The following is a 15,344-nucleotide window of genomic DNA, read 5'->3' as shown; positions in this document are numbered from 1 at the left end:
TAGGGAGGGTAGGGGAGCCTCCAGAGGGCACCAGAGCCAGTCCCCTATGGATACTGTTAAGGGAAAAACTTCCAGCACCGGTGCATGTGGCGAGCACACACACCTAATATGGAATGGACATGAGCAAGACATCTCAAAGAACACCAGTTACGGAAAAGGTAACTGTCCTTTATTACACTCTACGTTAACACCTACACTTAGTGTAATCTATTAAATTTAAAAAGTAATATTCAAGCAGTACATCTTTGCTGCTGAAGTTTTAAAGAAAGTCCAACCATTGAACTGACTAAACACCTAGAACCAAAGTTGAAGTTCTAAACCAGCTTTTGACTGCCTCTTCTTCATTTCATTTTATTCAACAAGTTCAGTTCAATGATTAGCTCATTCAGAGTTGAGAAACTGATTGGAAGTTGATGACCAGAAACTATCAGTTCAAAATTCATAACTACAGATAATATTTTAATAAATCAGCTAGTTTTAAATGCAAAATATGTTTTGATAAATTTATGCTTTTCCCCTATGTATCCAGGACATTAAACATAGTTTTATTTAACTAATAAAAATTTTTAAATTATGTTTTGTGCAGTTTTAATTGAATTCCAATTTTCATTCAAATGTTCCTTGACACAAATCATGAGCAAAAAATTAATCATCAGGTGTAAATACAAAACGCATCATTTGCCATTTTAAACTAAATGTATGTTAAGCTATATAATTGCTTAAATAAATGTCCATAAATACAGGAACTCCTCAATTAATGTTGTAGTTATGTTCCTGAAAAATGCGATTTTAAGCGAAATGATGTTAAGCTAATCCAATTTCCCCATAAGAATTAATGTAAATGGGGGGGTTAGGTTCCAGGGAAATTTTTTTCACCAGACAAAAGACTATATTATATTATATATATACACACACAGAGTATAAGTTTTAAACAAACAATTTAATACTGGTACACAGCAATGATGATTGTGAAGCTTGGTTGAGGTGGTGAAGTCAGAGGGTGGGATATTTCCCAGGGAATGCCTTACTGCAAAATGATGAACAAGCCCTCAAGGGTTAAACTCGTTGTTAATGTAGCCTCACGCGCTACAAGGCAGAAGGAATGAAGGGAGGGGAGATAGCATAACAGACAGAGACACACACCCTGTGTGTGTGTGTGTGTGTGTGTGAGAGAGATGTGCATTTCCCCTTTAAGTATGCTGATCCCTGTCTCAAGTACACTGCCTTGTTAATTAGATCAGCAAGCTGAGACCCACCTCAGCTGCTGCCTCCGCTCTATGGAAGATGGGGTAAGCGGGGTGCAGGAGCAGGGGGGAGGGAGACACCCTGACATTAGCCACACCCCACCCTACCCCCTCCCCAAGAGGCTCAGGGAGCAGCTTCAAGGGAGAGGGCAGGAGCAGCACATGGCAGTGGCAGAGGGACAGCTGAATTGCCGAATTGATAGCCTGCTGGGCAGCTGCTGCACAGGGAACTTAGGGGAGCTGCTATGGGGGCTGCTATGGTCCACCCTAGTTCCAAGCTCCTAGCAGCTAGCTCCAACGGGCTGCTCTTCCTGCAAGCAGTGGACAAAGCAGGGGGCTGCCAAACCATGTTTGAAGGGAGCATTGCACAACTTTAAAAGAGCATGTTCCCTAATTGATCAGCAATGAAACAATGTTAACCGGGACGACTTTAAGTGAAGAGTTCCTGTATAGTGTATCATCCTGGTTAGCAAAATAAAATAATTAAAATAATACTTAGCTCTTATATAGTGCTTTTACTAGTAGATCTCAAAATGCTTTATAAAGGAGGTCAGATGTACCAAATTTAGTGTAAAGGCTCTATTTAGTTACAAATCAACATGTTTTAATGGTTACCAACCACTGAGACTCAAACTTTATTTGGGAAAATAGCTAACGAGTACAAATAGATAACAAGATTAAAATAGATTATTTAAATCAACGTTTCCTGCTTGCTGATTTAAATCATTATTAAAATTGGTGATTTAAATGAATCCGTTCTGCTCATGTCATAGTAGAACATAAACCTTCAGACAGGCTTGAGGATCTCCATGTTGCTGTGGTTTGATGGGGAGGGGAATGCCTCTCTGATGATTCATTCCTTTCTTTCTTTCTTGGTAGCCAAATAGAGAGATTCAGGGACGACTGTTTGATCGCATTGCAAAGAATTATGCCACCCTCCTGTTTGACTGTCACAAGTTCCACTACCAGAATGCTCTTATTAAAGTGAGTGTAAAAAGGTTTAGAAAAAGCAATAGAGTTTACACTTAAGCAGTGAAATGACCTGGGAATATCCACCACTATCCGCCCCTTTATCTCTGGCCACAGGGATAATCTGACACTAACAACAGTTACCCCATATATAACACTTTATATTTTTAGAATGCTGCACGGGCATTTACTAATTAATTCTTCCAGGGCTTGGAATGTGCAGTGATCAATTGGCCTTTAACTCTTGTTGAATATCAGACTATCTTGTCTAATATCGCCACAGTTTGGAATGCTCCATGATGGCCAATATGGTTCATGCTCTTGTCTTGTGAATATCTTTTAATAACCTAAAATCATGGGTAGGGATAATGAGATCTGAGGAGCTGCTCTGTCTCTCCCCATCAAGGTTCATTCTTCATACCCTCCTCTTGTTCATCCTCATGCCTTCACCCCATCCCACAGGCTCTTCTCCTTCATCCTTACTCATCCTCTGAATTCCTTGTTCCCTTCTGTTTCTTCTGTAATTTCTGGTTCATCTTCAAGAAACTAACCCTGATCCCCAACATTTTTATTTCGGACTCCTTCCATCTCCTTGTCTCATTGAAAACTAATTCTCCATCTGACTCAGCATCTGTGATTGCCTTTTCTTCTCCAATTCTCCCCACTCAGTAAGTTGAAGCATTGGTATCTACTTCTCACACTTTATTATTAATTATTAATAATTATTTATTAATCATATTTATTACAGTAGTGCCTAAGGGACAACCAAGAATGGGGCCCCATTGTGTGAGGTGCTGTACAAACATAGACTAATAGATGGTACCTGATCTGAAGAATTTATAATATAAACAGACAAGACAGACTCAGGATGGGAGGAAGGGGTAGAACACACAAGCAGAGTGAAGTATGTGATGGCAGCAAATGACATGTTAGTGCTGTGGTGGTTTTTGTTTTTGAGGGGATAGGTTTACTTCTCCCCCACCCTGCTCCTTTGCCTCCACTGAGATGCACTCCATCCAATTCTTTCTGCCCTCTCTACTTGAGTTATTTATTTACTGCCACAGTTTCCTTTCTTCATTTTCCCTTGACTTTGTTGTCTGGCTCTCTTTCTTCCTCTCACTTCAGTTTTTTATCCTTATTCCAGGGATCTTGTATTTCCACACTGAAGGCCTATCTGATTCTGTGGCCTCTTGCTTCCTTTTGGTAAACATGACCAAATTTTAAAAAAAAGGGGGGTTTGTCTCCTCCTTTGCTTCCAACTATGCAAACATTTTTCTGCTTGTTTCTTAGATTTAGAAATTCCTTTCTCCCCCTAGAAGACTCTATAATGACTGGAAAACTAGTGACATCACAAGGGACTGAAAGCTGAGCAACTTTGAAGGGAAGAGATTTTTATTCAAACTGTTTGAAACTTAGGTTTTGGTTTGTGTGTCTGAACACCTGTGTAATGCCGGTGTTGAACAAATACTTGGGAGACAGGATGGCTTTGTTTAGGATTCAGCATCCCCCTCATCCCCTCAGTTAAGGTATGAGAGGTCCACGTACACTAAGAAGTCTTCCAACAAATCAGACTTAACATTCTTGATGTTTCTAATGTAAAAAAACAGGAGAAATGGCACAAGAAACAAAATTACAATGCTGGCTAAATGACTGTTTATATTAAAATGGAGGATATTCCTTTATGACTGAATCTGTGTGGACTGGAATTTTGGATAGTCCCTGTATATAGGAGGAAGGAATACAGCTCCTTTTAAGCTCTAAGAAGGAACAGTCTGTCCCAGTCTCTCATCTAACCTGTCTAGATTGATAGAGTTCTGATTTTTCTTTGCTTTACCCTTAGGTTTTCCCTTCATTGCTGAGCCAAACTTTGTACACCTGCTTCTGCTCCAGTTTTCCAAGATCCTGGTTCAATACACACGAGTTCAAGTCCCAGCTCTGCAATGTGCTGTCAGAGTGGATGGCAGGTGAGAGGGTCTTTTCTTCCCGCTTAAAAGGCAATACGTGCAGGTCATATTCAGCCAAATGGAGGAGAATACTTTCCAGCCTTTCAAATTGCCTTCCTTCCCTGGCCTTAATAAAAATGTCTCTAGCCCCCCTTCCATCCTGTGGTACTAAGGAACAAAAAGAATAGAGAGGAACATAAGGATAGAACTGAGTGAATAATTGACTTTTTGGTTCAGAGAGCAGACCAAAAGAATCAGAAAAAATGCTCTGTTCAGTTCTGAAAATGTTCAGAAGTTGTCAGCAAATGTGAAAAGTCTTTGTCAGACTAGCAAACTGCGTGTCCATGTCCAAAATTTTTAGCCCAGTGATTAGGGTGTTTGCCTGGAATATGGGAGACCCAGGTTTGAATCCCCACTCTGGAGCAGGGACTTGAACTCAGATTTCCCCTCTCCCAGGTAAGCATTGTAACCACCAGGCTGGTTTAAACTGTGTTGCTCTCAGTCTCCTGTGGAAGCAGTTTCACTTTCTATAAATACTTAAATATTCACTGGGCCAAAGAGAGAGTGAATGAGGACCAGGGCTGCCTGGAGGGTATGGGGGATGACAATTTGCTCCAGGCCCCCATTTGAGGGCTCTTAAACTGCGTTGGGTTGTAGCCTGGTCTGTGGGGTCACAGTGCCACTCAGGTTTGGTCTGGCAGCCCCTCTATCATGAGGGAAAAGTGGTCAGGCAGAATGGTACTGTGATCCTGTGCGCCATGTCACCATGCCCAGAGTGGGGAGCTGGGCCCAGCCCATTGGGACAGGAGCCGTCACTGTGGGGTGAGCTCGCTCTTCAGACCTCCCGCTCTCCCGCCGGGGCTTCCCCTTAGTGGTAATTGTTTTGGAAGAGTGTGGTTTTGGATTTTGCCCTGGATCCCCCAAAATCTCTGTGTGGCCCTGGTGACAAAAACTCTATAACCTGGTAATTAAAGCCCTTCTTGGGAGGTATGAGATGTGGATTCATATCTTCTCTCTGCCTGATTCAGAGGAGGGATTTGAATCCATATCTCCTAGTTGCTGGCCTGGAAAAAGTTTTTCTCTGTCAAAACTGAGTCAAATTCATGAATAGTTTCAGGTTGACCAAAACTTCATTTTTTGGTGAATAAACTGTTAATCTAAAAAATTTCACCCAGCTCTAAATATGGGACCCTGGCACACAATTTCCTGATCTCTTGGAGAAATTCCTGGTCATCCTTTGTCCATCATCTTGCTCACCTTGCAGCAAACATAAAATCAATTCCTGGGAGTCAGGCGTTCTGGGTGGGATGTTTTCTTCCTGGAGTTCATGCCTCTTTGATAGACAGGAGATAAAAGTCCAGCGGACATTTTCAGCCTCTGAAGCAATGAATACTCCCTGCAAACTGGGTTTTCACTTTGCTCTTACCACCCCCTTCTTCCTCAGTTTATCCCACTTCTATATGTCTCTTCATTCTGCTCTCTGTCTCATTCTCACCTTCATTATCACTCTCTCTTTCTGTTACTTTGATTCGTCTCTTATATTCTCCTCTCAAGTGAAATAATAATTTTAATATTAGTCTTAATCATAGTATGAACATAGGATTGGGAGCAAGCAACTCCTGAATTCTATGTCCAGTCCCGGGGCAGATTTCCTCTGATGTCTTGGTCAATTACCAGTTTTCTGCCTTGGCATCTCCATCCGTATAATGTGGATGATAGAGCATCTTCTGGGGCACTGTGAGGTTTAGTTAATGTTAGTTGCAACTCTGAAGATGAAAAGTGCCAAACTGTATTCTCTCTTTCTGTTACTACTTCTTTTGCTGTTTCTCTCTTCTTCATTTCCAGTCTCTCTCACTATTTCTCATTTACCTTCCCCCTTAGGGACACTGCCTGTCCCAGAGAGCTACAGTAGCTGGGACTACTCCCACCTGGAACCAGAGAGATTTAGGAGGGAAGACTTGCTGTCAACAAAGGGAAAGCAGAGGACAGGTAAGAGCACTGACGATAGCTTCACCCCATGTTTCTGCTGAGCTAAACAGGGGGTTGGTGTCCAAACCAGGCATCCACCGTTCCATACAAGATGCCTTGTCTGTGCAGGACCAACAAACAGCTGTGCTGTGGAGCTAGAAAAATGGCATAGCATGAGTCAGATGCCTGGCTTCATGCTGATATATTGTATCTGAATCATGTATTCGTGAGCTGCCCTTTTGTCAGAGAGAACTGATAAATACTCATTTGCAAACAGAGCATCCTGGCTAAAGAACTTTTGAATGATTGGCGATGACCTGTCCTAAGCAGGGATAAGTGCTCTTTGCCAGCATGCAGATTTGCATTCAATTCTCTGTTTGTCTCTTATTCTCTATTTCATCAGGCAACGGGAGAGCTGCAGGGACCAGGCTTGGTTCTATAGGAGTAATACTCTGCACTGCCGTGGGGGAGACCTGGCTTCGTTCCCTGTCCTAGGTTCTCATTCCTCTCTGGGTCAGCGAGGGATGCAAGTGCTGGAGGGAAGCAGGGAGCACATTATATTACTCATCAGTACCCACTCTGGCCAGCTTAGAAGTGGTTTTGACAGATCCCAAAGGGGATCCCATCCGAGGTCATGACATGTGTGATTGCAACAAGGGTGGTGCATTTAATAGGGATGGAGGAAAATATTCATCATTCGATAAGGAACACAAAGGACCTTACCAAATACAGACTGTAAATACAGGGACAGAATCAAGGTCTCATTCAGTGACTGCATTGAGTCGCAAGTAAACAGAGTTTTGTAGAGAGTGTTCTCTCGAGCAGGGCTTGGTCCTAGGTCACAGATTTTAAAATGATGAGCAATATGTATCACTGTTTTTTCCCAGAATCCTCTGTCCCCTTTGCTTCCTCAAAGGCTTCTGGCAACCCAGAAAAGACTCCTCAGCCATCCATTCAACCATACAAGGTAAAGAGCATCTTGTTCATGAAGACATGCAACAAGGCAAGGGAGGATGTCATAGAAACAGAGACATTTGAGACTGAAATGATCCATTTCACATCTCTTCACCTTTCCCCTTTCTCCTGCTAGTGCAGATTTGTTCCCTCTTCTTTTGTCCAATTGGCTGTTAAATGACTTGGGAGAAGGGACTTTCCCCTCACCATTTGGAAAGGTTTCCTAACAGCCATCTATTTTTTTATCTTTGCTCATCTTCGTCCCATTACTCTGAGTTATGTTTTTTGTAAACACTTTGTACAATTCCTCTGCTATCTTTGGATTTACACTCAGAGGGAATCCTTTACTAGCTAACCTTAGACCTTGATAATCATTACCCATAGTCTTATTCCCTGAGCCAAGGAAGAATCTTCCCAAGAAACAAAGAAGTCAGAGAGGCAGGGGGGACATGTTTGGTTTAGACGCCTGTTTCAAGTGCTTGAATATTACTAAGATTCACAAAATCTGAATACAGTAGAATTCCTATTTTACGAAAATATTTGGGGATTGAGGAGTTCATAAAATTGAATATCTCAAAATTACAGTAGGTATGGTGAATAAGTTGCAGTATGGTGTACCGCATTCCTTTCCTCTTCTTCAAACTACTGCAAAGCAATTTCCAATGCACTGAAGGAATTGGAACACGAAGGGATGTTAACTTATTCTTTACTGACATCACTTTTGTTTAAATGATTTCTTTTCCTTTCAGAAAAAACGGTTCATATAACTGATTGTTCATAAGACTAGTGTTCATAAAATTGAGGTTCTACTGTATTACTGGTGAAAGTGTACCATGATTAGAAACTCATATTGAAACAGCAAGGGAGCTCTTCAATGAAAAGATGTAGTGCAAGTGAAATGTGAGCACTCCATCTATAACTCTGAATTTGAGTGTCTGATTAAATGATAAGATAGATATTGTTTTTGCATTGCTGCAGTGCAGCAAATAACTTTTCTTGGTGCTTAAAAGTGTTTTTAAAATGTTTTAAATAGCCACAATGGTAGGCACTGACCCAAGTGATATGGTTGTACTCATCTCAAAAGTAGAAAGAGACCGAAGTCAGTGTGTCTGCAGATTTAATTTTGTTACACAAAAAGGGAGATGAAGCAGCGTGAATTATTTTTATGGATAAACGTACAATCACTTCTCACTATTTATTTGTTAATTCACTAATAATCTAGCACATTGCTTGTGTTCCAAGTTTAACCAGCTAGCAACAGTAACTTATTATTTATGGATTTTATGGCGTGTCAGCATGCGTGTCTTTATGCGTGTCTTTATGGCGTGTCTTCCTCTGTTTTGTACAAGGCCTTATCTTCTAAGTTAGAACATATGATAATTCTACATGCAAAGAAAGTGCAAGATCAAGTTCATAAAACACAAGGATCAAGATTTTCAAAATTAAGAGCCTATAGCTAGTCTCCTAAATCCATATTTAAGTACCTAAATAAATAGTCAGATTTCAAAAGTGCTGCACACCTAGCATGTCCTTTGGTATTAATGGGAACTGTTAAGTGCTCCGATTTTGAAACTCTCGCTCCTTCTTTTTGAGTCTAAGGTAAGGCTCCTGTTTTTGAAAATCTTGGGCCAAGTGACCAGATGATGGACTGATGTAAAAGCAGTAATGTCTGTACTTAGATAAAAGGTGACCAGTATCTGAGAAATGCTATAGATAAAACAGTTATCTTAGATTAGATATCAGAGTAGGTATCTTTTTGTTGCTTATAAATACATTTCTTTCTTTGATAGATTAAGGAATACAGGACATAAGACTGGAAGAGACATCCTGGGTCATCGAGTCCAGTCTTCTGTTACTGTGGCACTCCTGTCATATAATCCCATTCATAAACTTGCCAAGCTCCATTTTAAAATTAGTTAGATTTTTTGCACCCACGCTTGTTATCGGGAGGCTGTTCCATATCCTCAGTCCTCTGAGAGTTAGAAACCTTCTAATTTCCAGCCTAAGGTTAACACTGATTTCCTGCGCATATTAACACAGATGAGCTTTGCAGAATAGCAGCGTTTTAGGAGGGAGGAAAAGGTGGTCATTTGGTGCACAAGAAGCAGGGAAGGTGTTCTGTGTATAAGGTCTTGTCTACACTTGAAATGCTGTGCTGCTGTAGTGCTGCAGCATTGACACTACTTACACTGGTGGGAGGGGTTCTCCTGTCACTGTAGTTAATCCATCTGCCCAAGAAGCGGTAGCTAGGTTGACAGAATAATTCTTAATTTGACCTAGCACTGTCTACACTGGGGGTTACATCGGTTTAACTATATCTCTTAGGGGTGCGGATATTTCATAGAAGATGAAGATAAGAGTGGAGAAAAAAGTACAAAAGAGGTATTGAAAAGCATGGCATGGAAAGAGCACAGGCAGTGGGAGGCCGGTATTAAGTGAGATGTGGGCAGGGGCTGAATTTTGCAGAAGTCTTGAATGAAAGGTTAAGAAAACTGAACTTGATATAGAAGTCAGTGATTGTGAAGAGCTTCAAAGTGGGGAGTGACATGATTGGAGCAGCATATTTTGCTCATGTACAGTGGGAGTAAATTAGGTTCCAGCTGACCTTTACTGTATTGTAAAGGATGTGTGTTGGGGAAAGAGGGAGGAGGGAATGGATGATCAGTATTGAAGTCTGCCTGTTCCTTAGTAAATGGTGTTAGAAAAATAAACACAATTAGGAGAAAAACAGATTTTTGTCTTTGAAATCCACCATATGGGATATACTAACCAAACATTTCCTTAGGGAAGAATACACTTCCCTTCCTCCCCCACCCCCAACAAAGGCTTTTATTCCCTTCTATAAAACATGTACATGGGGGCTGGGTCTTGCTCATCTCTATATTTTTTTATTGAGAGTGTCTGCTTTCAAATGTTTGTAGACAGTTATATCAAACCCCCTCCATCTCCCTAGATCAAGCTGAATATAGCCGATTGTATTTTGTTCTTTTAATATAAGTAAAGCAGTCCTTCCAGTCCCCAGATCACCTTTATTGTTCTTTGGATCAATGTGTGAGCTGGAAGAAGCTTTGTGTACATCATGATATCCATTTTATCCAAGTGGATTGCATATTCACAGATCTAGTCTGACTTCTTGTGTAACACAGGCCACAGAACTTCCCCCAAATAATTCCGAGAGCAGATCTTTTAAGAAAAATGTCCAACCTTGATTTAAAAATGGCCAGTGACGGAGAATCCGCCACGGCTCTTGGTAAATTGTTCCAGTGGTTAATTACTCTCACTGTTAAAAATTTATGCCTTATTGTCAATCTGAATTTGTCTAGCCCAAGCAGGACCTATTGGTCACAGCCCAGCCTAGGTCTTGCCTCTGGAGAAAAAGTATTTCCCTCACCCATACTGCTCTGTTGCTGGAGGGTGGCAAAGGGATATCATGATTCATGGAGGAGCTATGAGGTGAAGGGATTTCTAGAGATTCAGTAAGTTACAAAACCCAGTCACCTCTAGATGTATGCTGTAGACCTCCGGGCCAGCAGGATGGAAGCTGGGAAAGAATGCTAGTTTGTTGCTCTTGAGCAAACTTGAATTGACAGCCTTTGAAGGAAGCCATTTCCAGACATTCTGCAGCCAGAGCCAGATGGCTTCAGAAGGCTGGAGCATTTTAGGAAGTGTTCCCATCAGTCACTTTTCATTACACAGAGAATTCAGCAGCTGTCTTAACTATCTACCAACCCACATAGTTACATTCTACCAACCTAAAATTTCTCCTGTAGTTTCAATTTAAGAGGTTATTTTTTATTTCCTTTCGTATGACCCTACTATGTAGCGTTGCTGATAGAGACAGTATTTCTCCTCAAAGGCAGTTATGTATCAGTGGGGGGGGGGCAAACAACATTTTTCAGGGGGATAGAGACTATTAAAGCACTAATCCCATCAACATGATGTATGAGTCCATTAAACTTTTTTCCTTCCTTTCCTTCTTTCTTGGTCCCAGAAACGCATGTCTTTGGGCCAAACTGTCAACAAGCACCAACCTGATCAAACAAGCCTGGACCTCGGCTCCAAGGAAGTTGTACATGCATCTATGTCCTTTAAAGGTAAAGGGTTGGGAAGAAAGGTGAAACCTTCTTTGATTTATTCAGACTTTCTAAGGACTAGCTGTTACATGCTCCCCTTGCAATGTAATAGGTGTGTGTTCCCCATATGACAAGTAGGAGTGGGTTTGTTCACCCCACTGATTTCTACTGATCAGAATATATCAGAGCTGCTTGTATGTGTGTGAGCTTTCTTTCTGTGGTTGAATTAGTGCCATTGCTTCTTTTGGGATGGATTTATGGTGTGCATGTGTGTATCACTGCCTCCTACTACTTCTACTGAATCAGTCACATCTTTATTCCTCTACTATATTGATTTAAGAGAAGTATGATAACAACTGAATGGTGAGGAGATATCTTACAGCTGATGTTTCTTTCTTGCCACAGGCATCAACCCTCATACCATGCCACATGATTTGCAGCCTGGAAAGGATGACCTGAAAAGTGCTTGGAAGCAGCCCCAACACACATTTGAAACAAGGCGGCTAAAGATCGCCCCACTCCATAGAGAGGTAATGCTGTGCGTCGAGACGGGATGGGAGAAATTGTGACAGACTGAGTAAGCGTTTCCTCTCCTCTGGTATGGCACACATCTACTGGTGCCTGTCCCATGCTGTTAACACCAAAATATCCTCGGAACTCCAGAAAGGAATCCTCACCAGCTGCCCCATGTACTTGATTTTAGTACAGCTTTTGACACAGTTCCACTTGACAGTCTCATAAGCAAACTAGGGAAATACGATCCTGATGAAATTACTGCAAGGTGGGTGCGCAACTGGTTGACAGATTTTACTCAAAGAGTAGTTATCAGTGGTTCACTGTCAAAGTGGGAGGATTTCAGAGTAGCAGCCGTGTTAGTCTGTATTCGCAAAAAGAAAAGGAGTACTAGTGGCACCTTAGAGACTAACCAATTTATTTGAGGTAAGCTATTGTGAGCTACAGCTCACTTCATCGGATGCATTCAGTGGAAAATGGGAGGAGGCATCTAGTGGGGTCACACAGGGGTCAGTCCTGGATCTGGTACTATTTAATATTTTCATGAATGACTTGGATAATGAAGTGAAGAGTATGCTTATAAAATTTGCAGATGACACCAAGATGGGTGAAGTTGCAAATATTTTGGAGGACAGGATTACAATTCAAAATGTCCTTGACAAATTGGAGAACTGGTCTGAAATCAACAAGGTGAAATTCAATAAAAACAAGTACTACACTTAGGAAGGAAAAATCAAAATCCCATCCATAAAATGGGGATTAATCGGCTAGGCGGCAGTACTGCTGAAAAGGATTTGGGGATCATAGTGGATCACAAATTGAATATGAGTCAGCAATCTGATGCAGTTGCAAAAAAGGCTAATATTCCCAGGTGTATTAACAGGAGTGTTGTATATAAGACACGAGAGTTAATGGTCTCACGCTACTCAGCATTAGTGAGGCCTCAACAGGAGTACTGTGTCCATTTCTGGGCACCATGCTTTAGGAAAGATGTGGACAGTTGGACAGAGTCCAGAGGAGAGCAACAAAAATCATAACAGGTTTAGAAAACCTGACCTGGGGGAAAGGTTAAAAAAAATTACTGGGCATGTTTAGTCTTGAGAAAAGGAGACTGAGGAGGGACCCGATAACAGTCTTCCAATATGTCAAGGGCTGTTACAAAAAGGCCGGTGACCATTTGTTCCCCATGTCCACTGAAGGAAGAACATGAAGTAACAGGCTTAATCTGCAGCAAGGGAGATTTAGTTTTGATATTAGGAAAAGCTTTCTAACTAGAAGGATAGTTAAGGTCTGGAACAGGTTTCAAAGGGAGGTTACAGAATCTCCATCACTGGAGATTTTTAAGAACAGGCTGGACAAACACCTTTAGCACTGGTCTAGGTTTACTTGGTCCTGCCTCAGTGTAGAGGGCTGGGCTTGATGACTTCTTGAGGTCACGTGCAGCCCTATATTTCTATGATTCTGTGGTTGTCATGGTGGATTTGCCCTAGCTAATACAGACAAATACTTGCTTTCCCAGTGCACATCCACATACCCTCCCTCTACAGCCTGTGTAAGTCCCTCATTAAAGTCCTCAGTCTTCTGCCACAGAAGACTGTATGGGAAGCCCTTATTCCCTCCTTCAACTCCCTCCCCTGGGAGCATGTACTATTACAGAGCTTAAATACATTCCCAACACATTTGAATTATTTTAGAGCACAACTTCTCTACTATAGCACTCTGGGTTTATTTTCATTTTCTTGTTCAGGTCAAGATAATACTGAAGTCAGTGGTTGTGGATTCTCCCACAACCAGCTTCCCTTACCACTTTCCCTTTGATGCTTTTAATCTTTCTCACACCCAGTCTAACAACAGATGGTTGGATTTACAGTTCTTCCATTCCTAACACAGCAACCCGTCACAGCCAGTTTGCTATTGCTGCAGTAGCACTGTGATGGCTGGGAATCAGAATGTACTTATATAGTGAAATGTTCAATTAGAACCACCTCCCAGTAGTGCCCATAATATTTAATACAAGTACATAGCCCATATTCATAACTTCACATACAAAAATGATACACACATACAGACAGCATAATCATAACCAGCAAATTACAACCTTTTCATAGACACCTTACTTGACCTTTTTTGTACAAGATTTGGTGCAACTATACAAGCTTGGTAGCAACAATGATCTATACGGTCACAGTTCATGTCAATAATGTCATAGGGGGTGGGAAAAATGAGGGAGGGGGGTGAGGGGAAGAGACAGTGGAGAAGGAAGGGGGTGGTATAGGGCAGGGGGAGGTGAACGTGGGAGTGAGGGGAGGGGGATGGAGAAGAAAAGGGAATGGGGAACTGTGGGGGGAAGTGGGAGCCTGGCATGCATTTTCCCCTCAGCAGCAGCTGGGGCTCCCCCATTAAGCAGGCCCATCGACTCCTCACTCTGAGAAGCCCTACCCTTCTACACCTGGACCCCTCTGATGAGCCCCCCACATCCAGACCCCCAACCCACTGATCCCCAACCAGCTGCACCTGGATCCCCACCCCATCAAGCCCCACTCCCAGACCCCTCCCCCCCGAGCCCCAACCACCTTCACATGGATCCCTTCCAGAGTCCCATTGCCCTGCACCCGGAACCCCCAATGAGCCCTGTGCATCCAGATCTCCCACTGAGCTGCCCACACCCAGATTGCCCCACACAGAAACCTCTCACCCCACACCTGGATCCTCCCACAATAAGCCCCTCCACACTTGGATCCTGCTGGGCTAAACCTGCCCAACCACGCCTGGTGCACCTGGTACAGAGGGGCAGGGCCCCAGGGTTTTTCTGGGGCAGGCCCAGCCCTTGCACTGTGTCAGGGTCAGATGCAGCCTCACTGCCGAGTCCCTATACTGGAGGAGGTGGCGGCTTCAGGGTGATCTCCCACCTCAATGTAGTCAGGTGCCTATATGGACAGGTTTCACTGCATTTCCAATGGCTATATATTTGGGGATTATTTTATCTTTCACTCAGAATATGAATCATTAGGGATATTACATGCCTTATTCTTTGGACTTCGTTTTGATATAATTAATAGCCTCTTTTCCTTTGTTTCTTCCCCTCTCCAGTCACACCCAGCTTGTCAGGGCCCTGACTTCACTTGGCATCTCTTTAACATCAATGGACACAGCCCACTAATTCAGCACTTCCTCCAGAGCTATAATGTTGAACCACAGTCTGGACAAGACATCTTGATTCACAGGAGGGAGATCTGCAAGCCTATACCATATCCTTATGATCAACTCAGAGAAATCAGAGATGGAAAAATCTTGTTAGGTTACGTTCTATCCATTCCCCACGAGGGCAGAATTATTCCTTACAGCATATTATTGAATTTTTTCTGGGTTCAATAGTAAATATCTCAAGCTTTAGGGCTTCCCCCATTCCATTGAGAAACTATTCCACAAGCTAACAAACCTCATACTTTGTGTTTCCTGAAAGCCAGCCTGAATTAATCACCACTCATTTTCATCCAACTACTTCTAGTTCTATCTTCTGACCACCTAACACAATTGTCTCCCTCTTTATGTTTGTACCCTTCATATTATTGTAAATGAGTGACATCCCTTTCTTATACCCCTAGACATTGCTTAGCCAAGTTATACATATTTAGTTATTTTAATCTCTCTTCATAAATTAGTCCTAGCCCCTTTATCAC

At 42.2% G+C, this 15,344-nt stretch overlaps 1 protein-coding gene across 3 annotated transcripts in view; it reads left to right on the top strand.

The window, feature by feature from the left end:
- Positions 1–15,344, top strand: part of FAM227A (family with sequence similarity 227 member A) — a 44,666-nt gene that overhangs the window by 27,475 nt on the left and 1,847 nt on the right. For all 3 annotated transcript variants that reach the window (XM_077829840.1, XM_077829832.1, XM_077829848.1), the window contains 7 exons: positions 2,124–2,228; positions 4,054–4,177; positions 6,038–6,145; positions 7,012–7,091; positions 11,070–11,172; positions 11,557–11,681; positions 14,755–14,912. In XM_077829840.1, coding sequence (XP_077685966.1) covers positions 2,124–2,228; positions 4,054–4,177; positions 6,038–6,145; positions 7,012–7,091; positions 11,070–11,172; positions 11,557–11,681; positions 14,755–14,912 — 803 coding nt within the window. The remainder of the gene's footprint in view (positions 1–2,123; positions 2,229–4,053; positions 4,178–6,037; positions 6,146–7,011; positions 7,092–11,069; positions 11,173–11,556; positions 11,682–14,754; positions 14,913–15,344) is intronic.

Source organism: Eretmochelys imbricata, chromosome 1 (genome assembly GCF_965152235.1).
Source record: "Eretmochelys imbricata isolate rEreImb1 chromosome 1, rEreImb1.hap1, whole genome shotgun sequence".
Classification (NCBI taxonomy): domain Eukaryota; kingdom Metazoa; phylum Chordata; order Testudines; family Cheloniidae; genus Eretmochelys; species Eretmochelys imbricata.
This window is presented reverse-complemented; position numbering and strand designations above follow the sequence as displayed.